A 27,057-nucleotide genomic window follows, 5' to 3' on the forward strand; every position below is an offset into this window, starting at 1 on the left:
ATGCCCGTCCCGTCAGGCAGCTGCCTCCTTCTCCTTTGCCTCGCTGCCGCTGGCAAACAGGTAAGGCTGCGCGGCCGGGGATGAGGAGGGGGAAGGTGGGTGTCGCATCTCGTCCCCAGAGGTTTGTTTCTTCGCCTGTCGCTGGCAGAGGGAGGTGAAATGGGGACCCGTGACATCTTGCACCACCAGCACCGGCAGCGCGGGGTTTAGCGGAATAGCTTCGCCTGCCTTTTTAGGTTTCCCTCTGGTTGTTTATTTTTTGGTTTGGGGTTTTGTTTTCTTTTTTCCTCCCCCTGCAGCTCGCCCCATCTCACAAGCTTCTCTCACTTCTTTAAAATCGAAATAGCCCAAACCCCAAGCTCCAAAGGAAGCCAAAGAATCTGCAGGGAAAACAGGCGGCTTCTGCCCAGGGCAGGGTGTGAGAAACCAGAAAATATTTGCAGCGAGGTTGTTGAGGGATATAATTTGCATGTAGAGTAAAAATAAGGCAGACTCCACCCTACCAAACAGATTTATTCAAGAGAACGTGAGCACACTTGTCCCTCAGACGTGGGACGACCGCGTATGCTCTTCGTAGCCCAGCTACAGCCTTCAGACTGCCCCGGAGAGGTGCAGTCTGCTTCGCGCTCTGGCCACCCCACCAGTCCAAATGTTGGCAACCCCTGAGCAGCCCCAGGAGGTGGGATGGCGTTGTGACCCCAGGTCCACAGGTGGAAGGCTTGAAGCCCAGACCAACTATGTGACTTGCTTGGAGGTTCACATGTCGCTCATGGCAGAGGCAGGAACCAAATCCCAATCCCAGGTCAGCTGCCCCAAAAGGGCAGCTCTTCCGTCTCAAGGGAGGGATCTGAGCGAGGCTTGGCTCTGCGGTTCTTTGCAAACAGAGCGGGCTCTTTTTGCAGCCTGGTGCGATGCCAGGTGGCTAATGGTCAGCGTGTTTTACGGCTGGGATCGTTGCTGGCCTTCCCCTCTTTTCAGAAAGACCATTTTCTACAGCCAGCTCTTGCTGAGCCTTGTGAATGGCACACGTCGGGTTTCCTCCAGCGGTTTAAATTTGCAGAATCTTGCTTTGCTTTTTCTAATGATACAGCTTAAAAATGATTCCTCTCCCTTCGGGTTATTTAGACCCTTTTAGACCGGCAGGCTGTTTGCAAATCCCGTCCTACAGGCACTGTGTTTCCTCTGTTAATTGGCATCTGGCAGCCTCGCTACCATTTGTATTTCTTTCATTTGAACTTCTAGTATTTCTCTGCCTCTCATTATTCTTGATTAGTTGTGTCATTTTAAGTGCTTCAATCGACATAGTGCTATAACTGGGCCGTGGCTGGGTTCCGTGAGAGCAAGGTGCAGCTTCCAGTAGAAAAAAAGGTAACAAAACAAAAAAAAAAACCCTCTGCTGTCTACAGCTTACAATTTAATGTCTGACCGCATAGTCCTGAGAGACTTTCCTCTGGATCCCTGGTCCTAAATATGTTGCCTAAAACCACACAGCCCTTTTCTGCCCTCTAAAACATATGTTTCATTGTGTCCACCCTGAGGCTCCTCTTAAATTGCTGCTTTCCAGGTGTCCTCCATATGTATATGAAGTGATTTTTACATCTCAGCTTTCAGATGGTCTGTCCCATTCCTTGGTATCCTCTATACCTGCCCTGGTGTTCAGGACCGGTCAAGGTTCATTGTACCTTTGCTTCAGGTCGCTTACTCTTGCATATTTGCTTCCTTCTGGAGCCATTTGGGTTTGGGACAGTTGTTTCCTTTGGAGTTTACTCATTGCCTGGAACCTGCTCAACTCTTGACCAAACCTTGGAAGTTCAGATTTCCGTGCTATAGCTCCCAGCACGTTTCTGGTACCCTGATGTAGGAGCAAGGAGGAGCTCCTAGTTATTTCTCCCAGCTTAATTCATGGTCTTCCAGAGAATGCAAAACAGGGAACTTGTATTTATTTGGGGATGATGTGTAAAGCCTTTCCACTGCATTCATGTGCTTAATTCTGGGTCTGTCAGTGGTTGCACAGGGTGCACCTCTCCATAGCCAGTGCTCTGCACCAGCAGCACACAACAGTAGGAGGTTCTGGGAGAGTTGTAAGCTTACATAGCAACAAGCCAAACTTTGACAAAGAGACGGTTAACCCAATATCCCATCTGCAACCGTGAGCAGGACAGGCCAGTCAAGGATGGGAAAGGAAGACAAGCCTTGAGGGATGCTGCTCCTGGCCAGCCTTTCAGGTTCTGCTTTGCCTCACTGATGTGAACAAGGGTTTCTTCTGACAGCGCTGTTTTCTCATGGAGCAAATTGTGAGATTAAGCGTGGTGGGGCTGAAGTGTTGGCCTGATGCACTTGTGCTAGGGTCTGTTATATGGTGGGGTAGTGTTAGGGCAATGACATGTGCAATGTATTTCCTCCAAAGAAGAGAAACACTCGGATAAGTGAGTTAATGAGTACTCATACTGCTGCTGAGAACAGACATGATCATCGTCATCATTTTCACCAAAGAGGAAACAGGAACCGAGAATTCGTGACTTGCTCTAGGTCACACACCGAGCGTGGAGCAGAACTGACAGGGGCAGAGCTCAGCCCTCCTTGTCTTGTGCTTCAGCCACAAGATGATCTTTCCAAGTGATTCGTCTGGGGCGCCTGGCAGACAGGGACGGTGGTGTGCTTTCTGAGGCGTGATCTGCTCAGCTCCTTTGAATAGAAAAGTCACATCCCTTCCCTTGCTTAGTCCTAGTGAGGAGGGTAAATGATCCTGTCCGAAGGGGGGTTACAGCTAGTGAGAAGCTGCACATTTGCTAATATGTAGTAAACCAATTGTCTGGTTAATGCCAAGGACTTGTCACACAAGGGAAGACAATGGGATGGATTCTTCCACTGCTCCATAGTATTTACTTACTGCAAGCATGTGTAATTCTTTGCAATATTTGCAAATCTTTGGCCAAAAATACAGATTATCTTTTAATTCCCTAAAATACGCAGTCTTTATGATGGGGGGCGGGGAACGACATCAAAATGTCCATGCTGTGTTACATCATATGTTTTCCTGGTCTGGTATTCCTGCTCCGATCAGGGCCAAAGGAATCACTCAGTAGAGCAGAACTTCAACAATAACTAATCTTAAGCTCCTGGATTTGTTCTGTTGTTAACATCATGGGTTTCAATGTTCCTGGAATGGAATTAGTTCACTTGTCAAAACGCCCTTGCAGGAAGTGTTCCTGCAAAGTGTTCCATTGCTTTTGCACTCTACCCCCAAACGTGTAAAAAAAATCTTACAGCACCTAATATAAAAGGAATATAATGTGTAGAAAACTGAACCAATCCACAATTTAAGAAACCTCTGCCGCTTCTCTTTTCATGTTAAGCATCATCTTCCTGATGTAATTTCTTCTTTCCCACAAACAGGAGCAAAACAAACCTTCACCACATTTCACAAGTCAGTAGCACTCACAGCTTATCAGCCATCTCGAGGGTACCGACCAACATCACTTGTGGCACAGGGCTTTCTTCACACTGAGACAGAAGGAAGAAGAAAGAAAAACACAAACTAAAAGAAAGGGCAGGTCAAGCAGAGAGGTGAACTGTGGCCCTAAGGATCTGCTGCTGTCACCTGTTACTGGCATCCCAAGCACCCTCAAGCTCGGGAAAGTGGGTTGTAATTTGACCACACTGCAAGAACCAGTGTAGGCAGTAAAAGGGATGCGTGCATAACTACAGCCTAGAAAATCACAAAAACCTGGAAGTGGTGCCCTCAGGCAGGCATTTCTGCCTTAATGTCATTTAGAGGAGTCACATTTGAGTCGCTTTGCTACGTTTATCCATCTGTCCTGAGGAGTTTGAGTGGTGGAAGACCCTGCTGTGGCATGTACACAGGTGGCCGCATCAAAACCCTGTGGCAAGGCTGTTCTCCTCCCGCCTCCTCCCTGACAGCCCCCTCTCTGTAGGACACCTCCAGGATGTGTTTGTGGTGACCAGAGCCAGGAAGGCTCCTGCCACCACGTGCTGTGACGGCAGGATCCCCGTGCTGTGAGGGGCCCTCTCCATGGCGCGAAGGCTGCTGGACACTTGAATGGGTGGCTGCTTTCAGATGCTGGTTTAGCTTACTGGTGGCAGGCAGTGGGAAGAAGAGGGAAACAGAGATGGCCGGTTTGTCTCATCCTCAGCTGTGACTGTGCTTCTTGCGCAGGCTGTCCCCTTCCTTTCAGTGGAAACTCGGCTTGCCGGGCGGCTCTGGCTTCTCTTGCAGCTGCTCACCCGCGGGCTGCAGCGCGGGCTGGTTGGCGCTGCCTGCGTGGAGAAGCAGCTGCTCTGAGGAGGGTTCATTATGACCGGCGGGCAGCGCAAAGGCAAACATTTGTGTGCATGGAAGTGCAATATAAAAATTAAGTGCTGTTTAACCAGGTTGCACTATGGACTTTGGGTAGGCCTCGGTCTGTATGGCACAATAGCCTGCCTGCAAAAACTGGCTCCTTTTTATGACTTACTCTCCTTTGAAAGTGGTCCAAAGTTCACCTAGTAGCAGCCTGTTGTTGGACCTCTGCGGGATGGAGCAGTGATGGCTGGAGGCCACGGGGTGGGCTGCAGGGGAGGCCTGCTCTGCCAGCTGTGCTGCACACAGGGCAGCCTGCTGGTGTCTGCCCCGTGGCAGCAGGGCTTGGTGTGACGCCTCAGCTCTGGGGAAATGCAAGTTTCCTGGTTTTTCTTTGTGTGTCAGTGCAGCAGGCAGTCGTGTTTGTGATGTGGTGCCTTGTGGAGGGCTCAGCACTGCGCCAGAGGAACGATGCTGACTTACGCCCAGTGCTCCAGGACGTCCTGGGTTTTGTGCCATACCTATGCAGCCACCTCAGCTGCTCTTCACAGCCCTTCCCTTGGTTACCTCTTTTTGTTTGTGTTTTCAGGGTGTGAGTTCTCTGGGCTGAGGGCTTGGCTTTCTTCGGTGTTTGTACAGCGCTTAGGATGCCATGGCTGCACACAAAGCCATAGGAGGCATTAATCACCACAGGATAGAGCCCTGTCCTTTTCCCACCAAAGTCGTGGGCAGGTCTGCCCATCTGGGCCCAGGCAGGGAGCAGATATGTGCGTGTGTGTGTCCGTGTCCAGTCCATCTGCCATCAGACAGACAGCAGTGGCCAGCTGTCAACCTTATTCTCTAAGTAGTCTTCTGCCCGTGACTCCATCAACATCCCCATGGTGGGGGCACATTCCCCATGCCCCTCAACCAAACACACTCATGGTGGTTCCTCTCCTCTTCCCTGCAGTGTCCCCGACAGGGGCTGCGGTGGCAGAGGCCAGCGGGCAGGCATAGAGTGGAGACCTGGAGCTGCCTCGTGGCTCTGCAGGTCTTGCTGGCTGCTCCCCCTCTTAAAATCTAGATAAAAGAACCCGTGGAAGGCTGTGCTTGGTAAAAGAGCCAAGCTAGCTGGTTTAATCCACCCTGCAAGAGCCAATTAGCCAAGAAGGGGAAAAAAAATAATAAATGAGGTCATTCACCCTCACCACTTTGTGGCTACTCCAAAAGAAAAAAAAAAAGTATGTAGGGTCTGCTCAAGAATGACAAAGAACAACATTTTTGAGTGCAGATGGGTGCAGAATATATTTAGTCAGTGGCCAAACTGGAGGGAAAAGAAAAAAATCTTGTATGGAAAAGAAAAAATACTGTGAAGTTTTGTTAGGCAACCCATTAATCTGGAATACAGATAGGGAAAAATGTGCTACTAGGTTCATATGGAGTCCTAAAAATTGCTTATGTAGCACCCCAAGGAATCTATTTTGAGCATGTTATTTTGCCACAGCGAATAGTTTTGCCTTACAAGCATCGTGTTCTTCAGAAACTTTTCACTGTTTGGCAGCAAGAGCAACAAGATGATTTCTTGGATCTGCCTGCGCAGGAAAAAAGATACATTCTCCCCCACAGTCCCAGCTGCAGTAAGAGAGGCAGCTTAGGAAAACAAGGCAAAGCCCACTTCAATCGGGGAGGAATCTTTCCACTGATTTGACTGGCCCATGGTCCCCAGCAGAGCTGGTTCTTTGTGGTGACAGCTGAAGGGTAAATGGACCGATTCTCAGCTCAGCCTTTAATGCAGGTGACAATTGCTTTGTGCTGGAGAAGGTGCAGATCCAATTGTGCAGTTCTTACTGTAACTCACACCAAGGCAGAACATGTATGCATCCCCTCTACCTGACCATCATCCAAAGTAAGGGCTACAGCCCTACCACTACCCCTGGTATTTCTGCTTGCAGAATATTCAACATTTGTTCCATGTGCAACACCAAAATCCAGGAGAAGGAAGCCAAAGCAGAGCATCAGGCAGTGGGAAAGCAGGCTTCTCCTTTTCTCTACAAGCTTTCTCATTCTCCCTGAGACCCCAGCTGGGATTGCAGGATCTTGCCTCACCCCGTAAGAGATGAATACGTTATGTTGCACTCTGCTGGGATGCTGGAAGGAAAGAGTACGTAAACATAGAGATGTTTAAGCATAGGAGGTCCCACTGAACTCCTAATCTGGTGTCCAGAAATAGCAGAGCCCAAGAAATCTTTCATGGTCATTTCTCTTCCGTGGAGGTGTTCAAGGTCACACTTGATGACGCTCTGAGCAATCTGATCTAGTTAAAGGTGTCCCTGCTTACTGCAGGGGGGTGGAGGACTATGTGACCTTTAAAGGTCTCTTCCAACCTAACACTTTCTATGATTCATTAAGACTCCAGTTGATAAAGCATAGAAATAAACTGCTGAACTGAAATGCAAGAGGAGTGCACTCCCCATAAATGATTGTGTCTTTAGTGCTTTTCTAATAATTATTTTAATGAATGGAGATAGAGCTACTCGTGGCGTACCTGGGGCGGTGAGACAGCTAAGCTGTCCTGTGGAGCGGTGCTGTTGTGCCTACTTAATCCAGAAGAGGTTTGCCTTTGCAGACCTTTTCACGAGCACATCCAGATGTTAGCCTTGGTCATGCCAATGTTGTGCATTTTTCTATTTCTGCTCCTTGTGAACTGTTGTATTGCTATCAAGCCTTTTTGTTAAGCATTTTGGCTTGATGAGCTTTTGGCATTTTACTCTCTGATTCGTCTTTAAAGTAAACTCCTTAGTAACTATTCCTGGCCTTTGTCTTGCTGTGGCAGTGAGGACACGTAGGGAAAGGCGCCAGGTTTTGCACCCCAGTGCGAGCACCAGTCACGTGCTGCCAGCCTCCCGGCCGATGGAGACGTCAGGTGTACGCGCCTGGCTCTGGGCTGGGGATGACTTTGCCTCCCAGTGAGGAACGCTGTGCACGTGGCAGCTAGTTCCCAGTCCTTAGAGGAAAGCTGGCTGATTCACACGTTCGGTCGGTAGCCCTTCTGGCTCTGCCATCTATCACCTCCGTCATCTCCCATCTGATATACCTGAGGTTCCCGTCTGCCTTACCCCCACCGTCCCGCTGCGAGAGTGGCCAGTGTGGCACTTCTCCTTTGCGTAGCCTGACGACTAGAAATAGCTCTGGTGGGTTTGAGATTGATGAATGGTCCTTCCCGTTGGCAGAGCAGCGCCAGCAGCTCAGGTGTTTGCTTTCTGCTGCGCGCTGAGGAAGAGGGGCAGGGGGAGAAGTCCAGGCGGTGCATTTACTGCCATTTGCCCGCTTCAGGGCTGCAAGTTACAGGTTTCCCTTGAAATCTTCATTATCCGTTTTGTCCCTCATATTCTTTCTGGCCTCTTTAGGTACTCAGGCTCTAGCAGGGTTTCAAGGGCTCTATTTTTAAGTGTGAAATAATATTTAGTTTTCAGCTGCTGCCATTTCCCGGCTATATTTTACCACGTGGTGGTAGTTCTGTGATGTGGTTTACTGGTCACTGGAAAGTTGACATCACCAAAAGCATTTCATTCACAATCTAAGATTTTTGTGATGAATTACAGGCCTGCGAGCGAATAACTGGAATTGCCAAGCTGTGATCTGTGTGCTGCTTTGAGTGAAATTTTAATCAGCAGCGAAGACTGCCCGTGAAGGAATGGCTGCCTTCAGCGTCCGTGTGATTGTGATTAAGTCTTTAACATCAGTCTCCCCTTCCCCCTTATAAACTCGTGGTTGTAAAAATTTCCAGAGTCGGTCATGGTGTGCACCCGTTACTGGTCTGTGCCTCCACAGGGTGCCTGGGAGCACTGGTCACGGAGCAGCGCCCATCAAGAGGTAGATTCTGGTCTTTAGTCTGAAATCGCTTCTTAGGCAAGCCTCTGAAACTGGCAACGAGCTGAAGAAGTCTGCTTTCTGCTTAGTGATAGGTAGTAAACCAGAGGGCTGTTGGCCCGCAGTTGGCGTGAGGGAAGAGGGGGTGGCTCCTGTTTAAAGAGGAAAAGCAGCAGACAACGGTCGAAGCCATCCCATCTGGATACCAGGGTGCTGTGCTTGTAGGGGGCTACTCCAGACCAGGGAATGCCGGCCAAAGCTCTGTCCTCTTGCCAACAGCACACTAAGGCCCAAATCCACAGAAGTGCTGTAGCTCTACAGCAGGCAAGACTCAGGACCTCAAAAGCGAGTGGTTTGAGTAAGCTCAGGCTCTAAAGTGTGAAGGACAAGTAGTGTGCAAAGCGGGAAGTTCCATGGGTGGCTCTCCCCCAGCTAGGTGCTTTGGTTCTGCAGTACTAAATGGAGGGAAAAATGGTGTTTTGCTCAGTGAAATGATGTCAGGTAACTTGACTATTCTCCACACTGAGCAAGAAGGTGTCATCTTAAGATAGTTATGCCTTGACGTGTCCCTTTGTCTCAATTTTTTGCAAAGCTAGGAGTATTGCTGATGAACAATCCCCATTGAGGCCTCAGCTTCTTGTTCAGAAGTGACATGGGAAAAAGGCTGTGGAAACCCCCGAACTTGTTCATCCAGATTTTTTCTTTTAAAGGAAAGAGGCCCATGCAACTCTATCTTCTCTGAAATGTCTGTCTGAATATTCATTTGAGCGAGAAAGTAATTTTAGCATCCATGACACACAGCTTCTGCTGCCATCCGATTGCTCAACAGCACCAAGAATAAATATTTCCTTAAGCCTGAGGACAGGAATCTGAACGCTGCTGGTTCCCCCTTCAGAAGCACCTGTGTGTGTGTGTGTTTTTTTTCAGTGTATGAGTAACACAGTGGTGCTTTGTAGCTCTGAGTCATTGAAGCTCTCTGACCCTACAAGCACGCTCTTGCTTAGCGTCCTTCTCAACAAATGGAAGTGGGGGGGGTAAAGCAACTGGAAAGGCTGCCTGCAGCTCAACACTGCAACACAGTCCTCCTGCAAACCTCGACATGAGCATGCCTGTTTTTCCAAAGAAGTCAATGGGTGCTACTCATGGGCTTAAAGGTACACAGGTGTTGGCGTGCTTTTCCGAACCGGATCCACCAAGCCTGGAGGAGGTTTGTCTTTCCGCCCCCCACCCTCCCGCCCCGCATTCTTCCCCTGTCAGATATACTTGTTCTGAGGCAATATTAATCAAGCAGAAAATCTGACTAGTTTTTTAGGAACTGGAGAAAACTTGTGTGCTTCACAGGCTTTTTAAGCTACAAATAAAATTTACACAGGATAGGTAGTGCTCTGTGAAGCATGCATTTGCATGTGCTTGTATTCAGTGGGAAGGTTCGTCAATAACAAGCCCATTAAAAGAATGACCAGGCTGGGGTTTTTCCTCCTTTAGTCACTTCAGAGAAAGTTGACACCTTTGCATTCATCAGGGCCCCTTCTCTCTCCAGAGAAGACCTCAGTGGTGTCCAAATCACTCTGACCCACAGGCCAGCACCCAAGGAGAGGAAGGATGTTCCAGGGGTTATGGGGCGAACTTGAGACTTGGGAGAGCTGGTTTGGTTTCCTGTCACCTCTGTAAAGCCAGCCGGCCTCCGGGTGTGAGTTCCTCATCTTCAGAATTAATTGCACTTCCCCGTCTCAGAAGGCCGCTGCGGCGGGAATGCAGTGGGGATGGCGAGGCGCTGGGGTCATCGCGCTGCCAGTAGCGAGGGACCACCTCGGCCCCCGGGGAAAGCTGCCGGGTGGTTTGATGGTGAGGCACACACAGTGTCCCCTGGCAGAGGGTTAAGCAAGGGATCGCCTGGCGTCACCAAAGCTGTGTTAGCAAAAGGGCCCAACTTCACTGGAACAGCTCCCACCCTAAGAAAACCCCGGGTTGCTTTTGTTTCCCTTCCTGCCCTCTGTCCCCAGGCTTTCGTGCTCAGCGGGTGCAGCCAGTCCATACCAGGCCAAAATCCCTCTCCTTTGGGAAGAGGGCTGGGCTCACGTAAGGGTTAGCACGTGGGTGCCGAGAGCCTTGTCTTTGTGCTGTTGAGCATAAATCAAAGGGGAGGGAGTGCTGCAGCTCTGTCAATGCATTGGCTTGTGTGAAAAGGGGAAGGACACAGAAGAGACTGCTTATTGACATAGAGCATAGATTCACGCAGCTGCAGCTGTGAGGTACACCACAACAATAGCCCTCTTTGTATGGTAAAGCACGGAGGTATGAAACAGTTCCCAAAAGGTATCCCAGCAGTCAGCCTGCTCCCTTAGCCCCGGGGCCAGGGGATTGCTGCTGCTCCTCAGGCTGAGCTGTGATTCTCAGAAACTATTCCAGACCCTTCAGCTGAATGCTCTTCAGCAGATTTGCATATCCTTCCTTAAAAAGGATGACTTTGCCCTTGTTTGACACTTCAGTAATTTTTTAGTCTTTTCTTCTAAAGAGGAACTATCAAACTGGGGCAAACGAGGAAGAAGAGGATGTTCTGTTACAGAAAGCAAGTGACTGGACCCGGTGTTGGTCTCGTCACTTTTGTTGCTATTTCAGCTGGCTGGGAATAGGGGATCAATTGCTCAAGATAATTTCCCTCTGCCGCTGGGCCCTGTGGGGCCACCTCTGCCCTGTGCAGGCCAGCTCGGTGCTTGAGCGAGCTCTGCAGGCTGCTGCTGCTGAAGTGCAGTACAGAAAATGAGCTCCTTCGATTACAGGAGCGTTTCCAGCGTTTCCCCTGGGACACTGAGCAGTGTCACAGCTCAGCAGCCAGGCTGGCCCAGCTTTCTCGTTCCTAGATGGCCTCTCACCGTGCCAGCGCTGATCCTTATCCTGTGTCCCTCCTGGGAGGTGCTGCGCAAACACCAAATGCAGCCTGTGTTCCAAACCCCTTATAATCACCAGAGCGGTACTGCTAATGAGTGCAAAGAAAGAGATGAGGAAATAAAGGGGCAACAGAAGCTTTCTTGCAAGACTGGACACTTAGTTTGACCTGGGGTTGTTCTAATGATTAAAAAAAATCAAGGCTATGAATTGTTTCTTGCCTGCCAAAATACACTCAAGACCTCATTCTGTGCCAGACACAGCTAGTGCAGTTTTGATAAACACAAGTCACACACCGACCCGCAGCTCAAACTCCAAGCCCAAAGGTGGCCTTTTAAAGACAAAATTCAGTGGGTTTGGTTGTCTTAAAGTTGCAAGACCCTTCCCAGCATCAGAGAAGGACAAGGTGCTTAGAGAAAATTATTTTCTGTTTGAAGAGTTTGCTCTTGCTGAAACTAGAACAGGATAAAATAGGAGAAGTAAAGACTTGGGGGAAATAAGGGGAGAATGCTCAGTGGGGGAATGGAAACCACTATCAGTAGGCACTGGGCTGTCATATGCTGTTAGATGGAAAAGCTCCCTTTCACCAGCAGCAGAAGCTTTATTGCAGCTTTCTCCAAGTAAATGAAATTTCAACAACTGATTCCAATAACGAAGGATTCCTTGCTATGGGCTGGATTTTGAATCATCTTACCTATTGCACCATCAGCAACTAATAGGTAGTTGGTAGGAAGGTATTGAGTTTGTCTGGAGGATCACTACAGAGAAAATCCCAGGCAGCTGAAGTGGGGTCAGCAAGGGGCTGCACACAATGTTTAGCTGGCCAGGTCCACCCCCGAGCCATGCCCCAAAGACAGGCTGAGGGAGTCACATGTGCTGGGCTTGCAGGTAGGACCCCACTGTGGAGAACCGGGAAGGGGGTATGAAGGCCTGCAGGAGCTGGAGGCAGTGCTATGATCTGCTTTGCAGTTGTGCTCTCATGCAATTGTTTCAGGTGTTTTGGGAGGGTGTTGGTTTGGTTTTGTTAGGTTTGGATTTTTGAGCAGCAGAAAGCTGTTGGCTTAATTGTATCACCTCTCTGGATGGCTGCCTGAGTTCCTTGAGACCATCTCTGCAGGACACAGTGGGAGCCATAAAAAGCTGCGTAATTAAAGTTCAATATTTTCTGGCACTAGCCAGGGGTATTGTGTATCCCAGTGGGAACCTGGGAACAACTTCAGGAGTGTAAATCGTTCACCTTACTTGTTTGCGTAATGCTTGTGCACTAAAACTGTCAGCTGCCCAGGTCTTGGTCTGAGCTCACATCTGTGGAAGAGACTACAGGAGTATCTCAACAATGCCAATTGTTTTTCTTTACAATTGTTTTAAAGTCATAGATTTGAAATAATACAGTACTTTAAGAAAAGGTTGTATAGCAGTTCAAAACTTCATGCCAAATTGCAAGAGCGAGTGAGTTAGTTATCACCTGGCTGTATTTCAAGTCCCTCTGTGTACAGCATCAAGTACATACTCTCAGCATGTCTACCAAGCACCTTTGAAGTCATAAACCTTGGGTAACGTTTACTGCTTAGCTGTCCAAAATGCTGTGCAGAAGGAACGTTTTCCTCCTCTCTGCCAGCACTGAGCCTAGGTAGGGCTGAAGCTCTCCAGGTGTGTTGGTTCTCATGTCCTCTCTCTCTCTCTCTCTCTCCTTCTCCTCCCCAGCTGTCACTACAAATCACCCCGCCGTGTGAAAGTGAACAACACTATGAATACTCGGGACGGTGCTGCACGAAGTGTGAGCCAGGTACGTGAGCACTGGGCTGTGCTGGCTTCATCCCTGCAAAGCTCCCAGGGTCGCTAAGGCAGCATGCTCTTGCCACACTGCTAATCTGTTGGCACATAACCCCAGAGGCGCTCGATTTTGGGCTTACAAGTGCAGGAGTGGTCCTGCTGACCTCAGCAAAAGCCACAGCAGCTGTTGCACTGGGATGGCACTGAACTGCTGCGGGAAAGCAGCTTGAATCTCCTGCTCCCAGGCAGCAAGGTTCACGGGTGTTTCAGTGCCACACAAAACAGGGGCCAGGCTGAGGACCTGAAAAGGTGTCAGGAAGAAATGATTGCCCACAGCAGTACAGCAGTGTTAGCCCAACCTGTTATTTTTCCCTAAGCTCCTTAGGCATCTGGTGTGCAACTTGCAAACGACCCACTTGTTCTTCTCTCCTTCACAGGAAAGTTTATGTCTGCTAGATGCACTGGCACTTCGGACAGCGTGTGCCAGCCATGTGGCCCAAACGAATATATGGATGTCTGGAATGAAGAAGATAAATGCTTACTACATAAAATATGTGATCAAGGTGAGAAGTTCATGCCTTGAATCCAGATTGGTGAAGCACAAAGATGGGAAAGTGGATCTAGGGATGTTGCTTTGTTCAGGACACTGGAGACTGGGCTTGAAGAAGAGCCTGGTGGAGAGGGAGGTCCCCAAGCTGCAGAGGTTCTGTGCTGAGCACCATGACCATAGTCTCTGTGCTGCTGATAAAGATTATCTTCACTGGGGCCGTTCACTGGATTTTAAAGGTTGTCCTTTTGCCCAGCATACTGCACATTCACTTCCCTAACACGTTTGTCTTGCCCTTGCAAAAGCTCAGCTTGTTTTCTACAGCAGCTACAAGGAAAAGCATTGCTCAGGATTGCAGTCAGTGAGGAGCCACGTGCTGATCAAGGGTCTCCCGTGCTTCTCGAAAGATAACATTCCCTCTAACGCCACTGGCTTTGTGTCTGACATGCATGCTGAGCATATAGGTGGAACAGGAGTTTTGTAAATTTGAGGCTTATTGTCAGAGAGATTTTTACTCCCATCTGCTTTCTCTTTTAGGGAAAGCTTTGAGAGAAGTGAACCCAGGGAACAGCACGTTCCAGCGGCAGTGTGCTTGTACGGTGGGCTACCACTGGGATGAGGACTGCGACTGCTGTCAGCGAAACACCATTTGTGCTCCAGGGTTCGGAGCTGAGCACCCTGGTAAGATACAGAAAGGGGATGCACAAAGGGAAATGTTTGGCTCAGGCCTACAGGATGAGGACAGCATCGTGTGGGGAGTGATGTTAGAGGGGATACTTCAGACTTTGAGACGGCTCTCCACAGGAGATGCACGTCTGAGTTACTCTTACTACTGTGTATGACCATGCGTTTCAAAGGCTTCCACCTCTGCAGTTTACATACTACCTTGGGTCAAGTGACTCTTGCGACATATGGCATGGGCATGGCAGGAGTAGCCAGGGGCTCAGTGTGCTTCTGATGTTTGCTGAGGTGTCTGACTGTGAGTCACTAGGTCCTGCGTCACTCCAGTGTTCAGAGAAAGAGTCTGTTGGGAATTGTGCCTGAGGTTGGATTTGAGATCAGTTCTTGTCCAGTGACTTTGCCTTGCCATCTTGTAAGTTGAAAGTGATGAATGCCTTCCAGGTAGTGTTCTCTTTTAGGTGACTTGTAACACAAAGATTTATTTCAGACATTTCATTTAGTCTCAAATTTGATCAAAACCAAAATGCTGGTGTTTTGTGGGTGGAAAATAGAGGCATTCCAGTCCAGAGTTGTAACAAACACTGGGAACAGTCACCCCAAGCATGAGGAACCCCCAAAAAAGCAGCACAGAATAGAGTAATGGAGAATGAAATGCTGCACAGGCCTGGAGCACAGTGATGCTGTTTTTTTCCTTTGGTCTAGCAAATCCCACTACAGCATTTTGTTTACTGTGGCTTCATAGAAGTGACAATAGCAGTTAGTGTCACTGTCTGTGACGTAGCAATGACATGAGGAAGTTGATGGAAGGGGAAGGATATAATAGCAGCCTGTGATTTTACAATAACCACAAATGGCTCCTGGTCATTTCTCACTTTGATCGCATAGAGAAGTGCTCAGGTGAGACTAGCACACATTTTTCTGCTCACATGGGACTGTCATTTCTCCTCTAGTGTAGTCTCAGATCCTTCTCTCTTCAGGGAAGCTTTCAGGGGTGTTGGGGGGGGGGTGTGGAACAGGAAGATGGGGAGCACAGCCACCTTCCCCTCACATGAAAGGAACCCCAGAAACTCAGCCATGAAGTTTTTCTTCCTTCACCACACAGTGCAACAAGACAAGGACACGATGTGCACACCATGTCCCAAAGGCTACTTCTCAAAGGTCGCTTCATCCACCGACAAGTGCAAATCCTGGACCAAGTAAGTCCCTGTATCTTGTGAAAGGACCACAGCAGCCAGAAGGCAGGGAGGGAGAAGCTGGGGCGAAAGCGTTTTTCAGTGGGGTGTGTCAGGCAGGGAATTCTCCTTGAATGGGGGAGGGGGTGGGAAGCCAGAGAGAGCAGTAACCACAGAACTGCTGAGCTAACACACCTGAAAATAAAGAAGGTGTCTGAGCTTCTTAAGGATGGAGAAACGCGGGATAAATGTTGTATGCTACAACAGAAAGTACCACGCTGAATAAGTGTAAGAGCCATAACAAGCTCCCTCTTTGAGAACCTGCCCTCTTTGTCTTTTTCAGCTGTACAGCTCTAGGAATGGCAGAAAGAGTGCCTGGGACTGACAAGTCAGACGCTGTTTGCGCAGAACAGAAGCTGCCTGAACCATCGGAAGATGGTAGGTGTCCTCATGCAGGGGGTCTGTCAGAAAGGACGGGGGAGGAGTACCCTCTAGGGGCGGTGCTTGCTTAGGGGTTGTGCTTGCTGAGGGGATGTGCTTGCTTAGGGGATGAGCTTACTAGGAGTTTTGGCTGACCTGAAACTCCATTCCTGCTGCAGATGACTGTAGGGGGAACAACTGTAGACCAGGACAGTGTTCTTGGGAAAACCCCAACTTTAACAATTATTTAAGCCTGACAGCTCTAGAACCCATGTGTGCTACTAAACAGAGCTTCACACCTCTCACTGAAACCGCATGGCAAACAGCATTGTTGTTACACCCCCTGATTTCCATCACATTTACAGCGCCCTCATTTTTCCAGCCTGCTCATTTCCATACATGTTAGCCATAGAAAGGCTACCAGCTTCTTTCCATGCTGCTTTCACAGCAGTGGATACAGTCTGAGCTGAATGTAGCTCTCCCTTCTTGCCCCACTGCCCATTCCCTTTCCCAGTGTGGGTATGGTATCAGGGATGATTGCCTGGCATGCAGTGATCCTTCATAGCCTGAGACAAAGGACAGATTTTGCCAGCTGAATTTTGTGGTCTCCATGAGATACATGGAGATTCCGTCCCTGGAGGGTGAGCAAGCACAGCCCATGGGATGCCACCAGATTGCAGTGGGACTTCCAGAGGAGTACGATTGATCACACCTCTCTGAGACACTAAGACTGTGTTTTGTATGAAGATGGCTCAGTACCAGGTACCTTCAGTAAGGCTGCTTGTCACAGAACTGTGTGAGTGCTAGAGCTGTTGTTCTGTTATACTACCTGAAAATCAAATAGGAAGGAAGAAAACACCTCTTCTGCAGAACAGCAGGTAAAATGAACAAGAACTGTCATACTGCTGAGTACAAGCCACATGTTGATGGCACTCTCTCTTTTGCATCCTGCAGGAACAAACAGGATTTTATACGTGTTGATTGTCATCTTGTTTTTTGTGGCACTAATTGGCATTGTCATCTTCATCATATACTACAAGAACAAGGGAAAAAAGCTGACAGGTACGTGATAGCTAGTGATATTCATGAAGGTGACAACCACGTGGCTGTGTCTGCACTCTGATTTCATGGGTAGCCACCAGGCTAGGAAACTCAGGAGCTATTTTGGAAGTTCTGTGCTATCCCTGTATCTGTCCATATGGATGGGCATCAGTCAGCACAAATCCAGGCTTCAGATTCCTTCCCCCGTGGCAGGGAGCGCATTACACTTCCGCATAGTGCGTATCGCTCGGTGTCCTCCTGCAGCCCTGGCCCTGGGGTGACCGCCTTGGGGGTGTCCTGGGGGTGTCACAACCTCTCTGTGGATGAAGGAGGGTTGGCGCTGGAGGCTTTTGTAGCAGCACTGCTGCTCTGCACCATGTGGCACAGCAGATCCCGTAGCCAAAGGGAAGCAGGGAAAGACACAGGGGGTTTTTGCCACCTCCTGTCTCCTCCTCCCCTCTTTCCATGAACCCTGGGCCTTCATGGGTTCAATTATGAGTTTCAAGATGAACTCCTGATGTGTTTTTCAAAACATGCTGGAAGCATTGTTTTTAGCTGAAGGCCAAATTTCTGATAAGGTACAGAAGAAATACCAGAAGGAATGGAAACAATAATAAAAGTAGAAAAATAGAAAAATTCTAGCAAAGGCTTACTGGATAACAGGGGAGCATTGAATATATTATAAATATGACTGAAATACCTCCTGTGGTTACTCAACTCTGCATTAAGCCCTGCATCTCCTTGATTAAGGATATGCTCCTGATATTTTTTTTTTCCCCCTGTCATGGTTTTGCCCCAGCTGAGAGCCGGACACCATATAAGCTTGCTTTTTAGGGGAGGGGGAGGACAGAGTTTGGGGAGAGGGAAAGGGAAGGAGAAGAAAACCCAAGGAACCAAAACCTCGTGGGTTGGGGTAAGGATAGTTTACTGGGATAGCAGAGAGATAGATATAATAATAATAACAACAGGACTTTATAGCAAATTATATGAAACTGGTGATACACAACACAGTTTCTCACCAAACCACTAAGGCCATACAGCCCAGAGCCGTCCCAAAACCGGACCATCCCCAAAGCTGCATGTCCTGGAACTGCCTGCTTCTCCCCCCACCAGTCCCTCTGTGCTGAGAATGACATAATTGGCATGGAATACCCTCTTTGACCAGTTTGGGTCACCTGTCCTGGCTGTGTCCCCTCCCTTCTCAATAGCAGGGAAATATGAACAACTGAGAAGCCCTTGACTGTTTGGCAACAACTAGAAACATCAGTGTGTTATCAGCACTGCTCCCATCCCAACTCCCAAACATGCCATTCCATCCGCTGCTAGAAAAGAAATTAACTCTGTCCTAGCTGAAACCAGGACACCCCATGAAAGCTTTTCCTAGTGTCATTTTTCCATCATCTCCTTTCCTGAGCCCTAGCAATTTATGAAATGTTTTGGGAGCAGTGGAAGGGAAGACAGCAACCACCTCTCTTAAAGTATATTTCATCCCATGCTTTAGAAATAGGCTGCCTCTGCCATGCTAAACACGGGTTGTGCTAAATCTGGAATTCCTGGGATGGGCTGGAGGAAATGGTGACTCTCCTTGCAAGCCAAATAGTTACTGTGCAGAGCAGTTTGGGGGGGAGGCTCTTCATTTGGCATTTCTGTTGCCCTCCTGCTCTGCAGTGACAGTCCTCCACTGCCTTTGCGTGGTAACTCCCGAAGCCCCAGAGATTTGCAGACTCAGGGAGAAGCTCTGCCTCCTTTGGGACTGGTGGTAAACGAGCAGATTTAACTTCAGAGGAACAGTCTCGCTGCTGGGAAGTGGCGGTGGCTGCACGGCTGATCTATCTCCAGACATACAAAACCAGCACAAGCTCCAAATGGGCGCTAGACCCGCATCAAAAATTCTCCTGAAAGTATAAACAGAAAACAAGAAGACTTGCTAATTGTGTTAAAGTGCTGGTCTTTGCCATAAAGCATGGCACAACTTACAACTTTTCCAGGGGGAGATACTCTGGTGGAGTCAGTTTCCCCATTAAGTACACCCTGAAGAAGTGGAGTATGCTGCATTTGAGCCTGCTGTCCCGTGGTTTCAGTGGCTTACCCTCTTCTCTCCAGGCTCCTCTCTGCTGTCTGAGAATGGTCTTTGGGCCATCCATGTGACTTCTCTTGAAATAGACTGTATGGCTGCGAGCGGGTCGGTACTGGGCCAGTCATAGCTGGATGTGACATATGACCAGGAAAGAAACCCCATTTGATGTGGAACACAGCTTAACCGTGGGCTATTTTAGGAGCTTGGAAACATTTGTTCCATAGAAATATACCCTTGTTCCAGTTACAATGAATCCTCAGCTAGACCGACGCTGGGACGATTGAACAGTCAGTAAAAACAGCCTTGCTGGTTTTCATTTAATATGATACTGTGGATCGTGAATTACTGTGGGTGTTTAGGTCTGTGGCTAACTTCAGTGCCTGCTATATGTTACAGCTACTCTTCTTGGTTTCCCTACAGCAGACCTACAGAACTGGGCTAATGAAGTGTGCAGCCAAATAAAAGGAACAAAGGTAAAGCCAAAGATGGTAACGTTTTCTCTCTGGTTTATGTTTCCCTCGTGGCATTCCTGACACCCCTCCAGAGGCGGGCTTCACCTTAATGTTTGGCTAGAAAACAAGTTTTAAGTTCCTCAAAAAATGCTCCTGGCTTTGGCTTCTTCAGTCTGGTTTTCTGTAAATGGGAGGAATATGAAATCACCATTCTCAAGTAGCTTCTGAAGCAGCAATCTGGTGTCAGGCAGCTTTAACCGTGGTAAAAGCCTCCGTGATGATCAAATATTTATAAGGAGAGTTAAACGTGAGGCCACCGGTTGCTGAACATCTGAGGCTCTGCCTTTCTAAATCCTAAGAGTAGGAAAAGTTTCAGTTGAATTTGCATCTTTTTACATACCAGAGTTCTCACAGGAAGAAACCTGGATTTGGGGCAACGCCAAGAATGCCAGGCATGCAAGGCATTAGGCACAGAGCCAGCAGATGAAGAAACTGGCTGTGAGACCTCTTAATTCTAGTGCCTACAGAAATCCCTCTTGTCCCTTCAGGTGTGGAAAAAAAGTGAGTCCCTCCCCAGGAGTTTTTCTCCAGAACAGCCCCAGATCCCATGCTTGAAACACTCAGATGGGGGGCAGTGGTGTTAAGTTCATGTGCACTGCCTGCTTCGCGCCCTGTATGTAGAATGGATTGAGAGCAGTCCTGAGGAGAAGGACTTTGGGGGTGTTGACTAATGACAAGCTCAACGTGAGCAGTGTGTGCTTGTAGCTCAGAGGGCCAACCATATCCTGGGCTGCATCAAGAATAGCGTGGTCAGCAGGTCGAGGGAGGTGGTTCAGCCCCTCTGCTCTGCTCTGGTGAGACCCCACCTGGAATGCTGCATCCAGCTCTGGGGTCCTCAATACAGGAAAGACATGGATCTGTTGGAGTGAGTCCAGAGGAGGGCCACGAAGATGGTCAGGGGTCTGGAGCAATTCTCTATAAAGACAGGCTGAGAGAGTTGGGCTTGTTCAGCCTGGAGAAAGTTCCAGGGAGACCTAATTACACCCTACCGATACTTAAAGAGGTCCTACAGGAAAGTGGGAGAGGGAGTGTAGTGACAGGACAAGGGACAGTGGCTTCAAGCTGAAAGAGGGTGGGTTTAGGTTAGACGTTAGGAAGAAATTCTTTACTATGAGGGTGGTGAGTCACTGGCACAGGCTGCCAAGAGAGGCTGTGGCTGCCCCATCCCTGGGCAGTGTCCAAGGCCAGGTTAGATGGGGCATTGAGCAACCTGGTCTAGTCAGGGTGTCCCTGCCCATGGCAGAGGGGTTAGAACTAGATGGTTTTTGGGGTCCTTTCCAACCCAAACTGTTCTGTGATTCGATGGACTGAAGGGTCCCATGTGCATGCTCTTCCCCACCACCCCATCCAGGAGCTCTGCCTACCTTAGCTGTGAAGACTCCAATTCTATTTCCCAAAGAAACCGAACCATCCCAACAACCAAACCCACCTTTTTGAGCAGGCAGTTCCTCTTTTGTCTCATAAGTGTTCAGGCAGCCTCCTGCATTGGCAGCTGCTCAGATCCTGCGGGACAGGGGAGTGAATCAACAGCAGTTAGTGGTGGCAGCATCTGCACTCCTCCATCCTGGAAGATCTGAACAGACACTAGAAATTAAAGGTAGCAGTTCCCAAATACCCATCATTACAGCAACACTTGCATGAACTGAAGGAAATCATTGAAGCATTTCCCAACCCTTTTTTTGCTGAGCTGCAGCCAAAAATACAGCTTTACTTTGACAGGTCTTACTGATGGTCCGCAAGGAACAGCAGAATCCAGCGACTCTTCTAGATTTATTAACTCTCAGGTGCCTTTTTAAGAACTAAGAATAGTCATCTCCCAAAACTAAATGCAATTGCCCCCCCTCTGGCCACCAGGTTTTTTTCCTAAACACCCGCTGAGCTGTGACATCACTGGCCCCAGTTTCACAGCAGAACAGAATTAAACTCCAAGACTCAAATAAAGCGGCGCTGCTCAGCCTCAGCAGCTCCACACTGAGGAAGCACTGAGATCTGCCTGTTCCTTCTTTATCTAGAAAATCAACCTTCTGCTGATCTGTTCGTTAAGCATGTGTTTTATTTTTAATTGCTTTCAGGAGCCCCCCAGAGATGCATCCGTTACCCTGAACATCACAAACGACACTGTGCTCCAGACCTCTGAAGGTGTGTGTCTCCTCAGCCCCACTGGTTCTCCCAGCCCTGGGAACTCGTGCTGCACCAGCGGCCACGGTCCTTGCAGGAACGGGAGCCCCGGCACGGCACCGTGTGAGGCTGGAGGCAGCCTCCAGGAGCTTTCTGTGTTACCTGGGACTGACGCTGAGCACTTCTCACCAGTTCCCACAGAAGATGAGTACACGGATAAGGATCTCAATGCCGCTGATTATTTATCTTTACTGAGTCGGACTGCCAGTAAAACAGTGTCGTCATTTTCAGAGCCAGTGGAGGCAGGGGAGAATGACAGCTTAAATCAGTACTTCTCAGGGATTGGGAGCGCAGAGGACATATCGGTGTCTCAAGGCTCTCAGCCTTCCTCTGACACAGATGGGGCACACACTGCCACGGACAAACTTCTTCAGAAATCTTGCCAATGTGCCCACAGTTGCCTGAAGGAAACAGACAACAAAGACACAGATCGTTTTACAACAAACTGTGACTCAGAGAAAACCTGTGTGAGGTGTGGCATTTCATACAGGGAATCTCCCAGAAAGTGCAGCAAGCCCTGTTGGGCTGTGGCTGACAGTGTGTCCACCTCCTCAGAAACTGGATCCCATGCACAGTGCACCTGTGGCTTGAATTTTCTCTCTGCTGGTCAGAGCAATATAGCAAATGATCATGGTATGGAAGATGCACCTTCAGAAAGTACCAACATGAAGTACCAGAACACAAACAGAAGCGCTTCAGGGACAAACAGCAGCACTTCAGACCTCCCTCCAGCATCTGGTAAGTGCATTAGGCTTGGTGTGTGCTCAGTCGTATGGGCTTGTTCTCAGTGCTAGCTCAGTGCTGTCCCAATGGTCAGACCTGGCAGAGAGAGAGAAGAATAAAATGGTGACTTTTCACTTAATTGCCCTGAAGCTAATCTGTAAAACCAAACTGAAAAGGTAAGGCCGTTTGGTTTGTGTGAATCCTGCAAATGGCAAGAGCGCTGTAAGGGACCATTGTCCTGCCCTGATCCAACCAGCAATGCAGAACCCATCTTCTGGCTGTCGCTGCAAAGGCCAGGCAATTGTGTTACTGAAATATTTTGGTGGTAGCAGGTATGTGTGTTGGAGAAAACTTATAAGGAGGTGATTGAGTGAAGAAAGGATGCAGAGTGCCCGGGCGGATGATTTTCCATCCAGGAGTCTGCAGGCACCCTTTGGCCATTAGTTCTAAGTCCAGTTGCATTTATATGGTGGTCAGTGAAACTCCAGCTGGAGCTGTAAGCTGGTGGCCACAACTGGGTCTAAGAGATTATGTTCAGTTTTCTGCTTTTAGCTCTTTCTCTTTGTTTTAATTTGCTAGGATGTAGGTCTTCACCTAAAAATAATTTCGTATAGACCTTGGTTCTTCGTACAGCAGTGCTCTCTCCCCTAAACAACTCTGAAACATTGTCACTCAATTTACTAATTGAGTTAAATATATGAAAATAAAAGCATGAAAACTGTCAAAAACAGGGGGAAAGAAAATCCCTAAAGCAAAACTAGCAGGAGGGAAGTTCTAAGCCTTTTCTGGGTGAAACCTTCCTCCCTCAGCCTTTTTTTTCAGTATAAAAGCCTGCCATCTGCCTGTCATGTGTTATTAGTCATTTTAGATTATAATCTCTTAAAGTCAGATGCTCTGGTTTTTATTTATGTCGATGCACTGCCAGGCATACTGAAACCTTGGTTTTGACTGGGAGGTGAGTATTGCTGTGATACACCCAGCAGTCATAAGCAGTTGCCCTTCTTTAAAACCCTGACGGGCCTTAAAGTTTCTTACAGAGGCATTCCCGTCAGTCTGCCAAAGCCCAAAAGCAAAACTCTTGAAGGGCCTTTCCTTCTCAGCCATGTGGGAATCTGAAAGTGCGTGGCATTCATCTTTCTAAGAGCAGCCAGTGCTGCTGCTGCTGCTGCTTCGGTTTCCTGAAATCCTGACGTAGTTTCGCTGCCTGGTCTGTACACAATTCGGCTGCAGGAAAGAGAGCGCGGGTTGTCTCTGTGTTGTTGTTGCTGGAAAGCGACTCTGAGGTAAAACTGAAAGTCAAGATGCATTTGGCACGGCAGAAGTATGGCTTTTCTTTATAAGCCTGACACAAAGAGGAAGAGAAAATGTTAAGGAACAGCGGGGCAAAGAGGAGAGCTTGGATTGAAGCGAGGTGCTAGCCAGTGCCATCTTAGGTCTGCAGCACGATTCTCTCCGTGGGATTTTAACTGCGCCTGTGCCTTCGGGTACGTACAGGCTGTAGTGCCACCTGCTGAAATCTGAGCACACGCGCAGTGGTCCTGATTCGTCATCTTTTAGGCAGGTCTCCAGCAGGTACTGACCCAGCGGTGGGCAGTGTGGGTGTGAGTTAATGAATCTGTAGGTACGTTGGCGTGCTGGCAGAGGTGGTGATTTTCTGTCTGCAGAATAGCCCTGCCCCGCTGGCGATACCTGGCTGCAGGAGGAGTGAGAAGGGCTTAGCTGTAGCTGCCACACTGAGGCACCCCAGCCACACTGGGGCTGCAGTGCCATTGGTCATTTTTCTGGGCCACAGATGCAATAAATGCACAGGCAAAGTAACTTTCTGCAGAGTTTTTCAGAGGTACTGAAGCCCCACAGTCATGCTAAGGCAGAACGATGCAAAAGAAGGTGGAGGGAAAACGGGAAACAAAAAGGCCACGGGTAATTCCATGGAGTTTTGGTTTTACTTCCTTATCACTCAGAATGACAACAAAACCTGCAAGCTTTGCCCATCCTGCGAAACAACTGTAGGGGACCACAGTAAACCTCCAGACAGGTGCCACTTACAGGGGTCACCACCAGAGATGGAGGTAGATCTTCAAGCACTCTTTCAAAGTCCCCAAGTCAGAACATGAAGCGTTGGTTCGCAGCCACCTCAAGTCATGTGTAGGGCTATAGCATAGAGCGTGAGTGCGGGAAGACTTAGGTGACTCATGGTTAGGAATGGTTTAGCAGAGCCTTTCACTTCCAGATCCCAAACCAGCCCACTTTGGCAGCTCTTAGCACCTAGAGGTCATTAGATGGCTTAGAGAAAATTAATCGCCAGCATTGTTGTGTTTCTTAGTGAATAATCGCCACATAAATTAACCTGTTGTAATTAATATCATCAGGTGATCTGAAGAGATCGAAATGCTGAAATGTTGCAGAGAATGGTGCCTTCTGAACATGTCCCTTACACTTTCTGAGCTGGAAGCACATCTCTTAGTGCAGCCCAGGGAGCTCATTGTGTGTCTTTTCTGTGCCTTTTGAGCCTCAAATATCCTTTTGTTTCAGCGCGGCGCCTTCAGGAAACAGCGAAGATTTGCCAGCCGCTTTCAACTAAACATTGTAAATGTGTTAATGTGTTGTGGGTTTTTCTTCCATCCCCACTGTCACATATATTTCTAAACTCTTGCTCTCATACTGAGTACTGGTAACTGTTTCTGCAGTGCCTTCTATGAGCGACAGGCAATCTGTATAAGGAAAACCAGTTATTTTTGTGCTCTCGGCATGCCTAACAGTTTTATTGATGGCAAACAGCCGAACCAAATCAAACACAGGGGAAGCAACCGGCGGGGAAAGAACTCCCACAAAGAAAACTCTCAGTGACACCTCATGCTAATCCACAGCGCTTGGAAAGCAGGCAAAGAGCGAGCAGTGCAGTGGTTTAGCTAAAATAAACAGGCTTGCTTGAGTGGGGGGCTGTTAGAGAGACACTTGAGTGCTGCCCAGCCTCGGTTATGAGCAGGCACAGGTCCTAACTCAGCACAGCTGGAGCCAGCGCCCGTTGCTGATGTACAAACATCACCCGTGGCCGCTGGAAAAGCAGCATTTCTCTGGGCTGGGCCATGCCCAGCTGCAGTGAAAATGGAAACATCTCAAGTGTTGACAAATGTAATGAGGAAAGGCATGAAATGTCTAAGAGGAGTCGGCTCAGTCTGCAAGTAATGATGAAGTGAAGCACAGCAGGAAAAGCATTTCTCAGGAAGAGTGGGCATAGCCTAGGAAGATTTTTTTTTTTTCACTTGGTTACTTTGGATTGTTTCAAACTGTTCCAAGTTTGTTAGCTTGCTGTTGAAAGCTTGTTCTCAGCTATATTCTTTATGCTCTGAGGGAAGGTTTTTTTCCCCAGAGCCTGGCCCTGCCATCACTTGAGTCAGCAACCCAGTCCTTGAATGACAGAAAGGTTGAGCTTAAACTGAGAAGTCTCTAACCACAGTCAGGCTTACTGAAACCATAACTCTGCTAGGTTGCTGTCATATAGACTCTGTCTCTTCACTGGAGTCACCATATATCCATGTAAATCCATGAGGACATTAAGCGAGTACTGGGGTGTACCTACCTACGTGGAGGATCAGGACAGTGCGAGATAACCATGTAAGCTCCATGTCATTTGGACACTGTGTGACTGTATGGCCTGATGTTAAGCCCTACAGTATCCGTTCAGTAAGCCTGCTACCTAGCCCACACAGTAGGATTGATTGTTTACCAAAGGGGAATAAACCTCAGTGTGGTGCCTGGGACAATAAAAAATTAGATAGATAAATCTCCTAACTAGTAGTAACGACCCTTTCCTCTCAAAGCCTGGGCAGAGGCAGTTTGCATGCAGCTTGTGCTTCAGGCAGCACAGGGAGCATGAGATGTTGGTGCTCTCTGCCGCTTCCCAGAGCGCGACTGAGAAGGAAAATGTTTCCAGGCTCCCCATGGGTGACAGGCTTGGCCCTGAGAAGGCAAAAGTGGAAACAATGAGAAGGTCTGGCGGAAGGTATTGATTATAAGAGCAACCCTGTGTCATGGGGGAAAAATAATGGAACAAGAGTAAAACCGCCACAGCGGATTAAGTTTGCTGCGCTTCGCGTCAACCTCACGAGGGGAAAATATTAATCCAGCCTGTCTTCTTTTCTCCCCCCTCCTTCCCCAGGAAATGTGACTGGAAACAGTAACTCCACCTTTATCTCAAGTGGACAAGTAATGAATTTCAAGGGCGACATCATTGTTGTCTACCTTAGCCAAAACTCCCAGGAGGGAGCAACGGTTTCGGGGCCAACCGAGGAGAACGTGGGCAGCCCCGTGCAAGAGGAAAACCTCAGCCGCTGCGAGACCTTTGCCGGCAACGCGCAGCACTACAAGGAGAAGTGTGCCGAGCTGCAGGGCCCCTGCCCGGCGGCGGGCAGCGGGGCGCCACGGTGGAACTCCGGACACCTGGCCCAGGAGCGGGGCCCGTCTTGCCGCTGCCAGGCCTCGCAGCCTGTGCAGGAGGAGGGGAAGCTGGGACACTTCTCGGAGAAAGTGTTGAACTGAGGCGAGCCGGTGTCCTTGCTGCGGGCCAGGGTGCTGCCAGGGCAGCCAGCCGGAGGGTGTGGGGCTGCTGTGAGGCTGATGGAATTCCGGGTGTCGCGACAGATTCGGAAACGGTTGCTGCCCGTGGTGTCTCCTGGGAAATTTTACATCCGGAAAAGGACCCTTGTGGCCCACGTGCTGGCGGTGGCGGGTGCTCTCACTGAGGAAGTTGCCGGTGGGGACAGGCGTACGTGTGAAGCCAGGCATGCTGCCCCCGTTTGCAGAAGCAGCAGCAGAGCTCTCTCCCTCGTGGGGCGGCAGGTTCCCTGCCTGCCCTCTGCTCCCTGGCACCTCTACCCTGCAAGTGGCAAAGGAGAGTT

General features: G+C 48.9%; 1 protein-coding gene across 1 annotated transcript; it reads left to right on the forward strand.

Moving 5' to 3' along the window:
• On the forward strand, window positions 1-26,698 carry TNFRSF11A (TNF receptor superfamily member 11a; the record flags this gene model as incomplete). The annotated part of the gene is made up of 10 exons (XM_084260224.1): window positions 1-60; window positions 12,740-12,821; window positions 13,246-13,371; window positions 13,893-14,036; window positions 15,139-15,232; window positions 15,552-15,646; window positions 16,583-16,690; window positions 19,167-19,219; window positions 21,331-22,174; window positions 26,319-26,698. The coding sequence occupies 10 exons, from the start codon at window positions 1-3 to the stop codon at window positions 26,696-26,698; spliced, it is 1,986 nt and encodes a 661-aa protein (XP_084116350.1).
• Between the last annotated feature and the right edge of the window lie 359 nt (window positions 26,699-27,057).

Source organism: Gallinula chloropus (assembly GCF_964237585.1).
Source record: "Gallinula chloropus genome assembly, chromosome: 2".
NCBI classification, from domain to species: Eukaryota; Metazoa; Chordata; class Aves; order Gruiformes; family Rallidae; genus Gallinula; species Gallinula chloropus.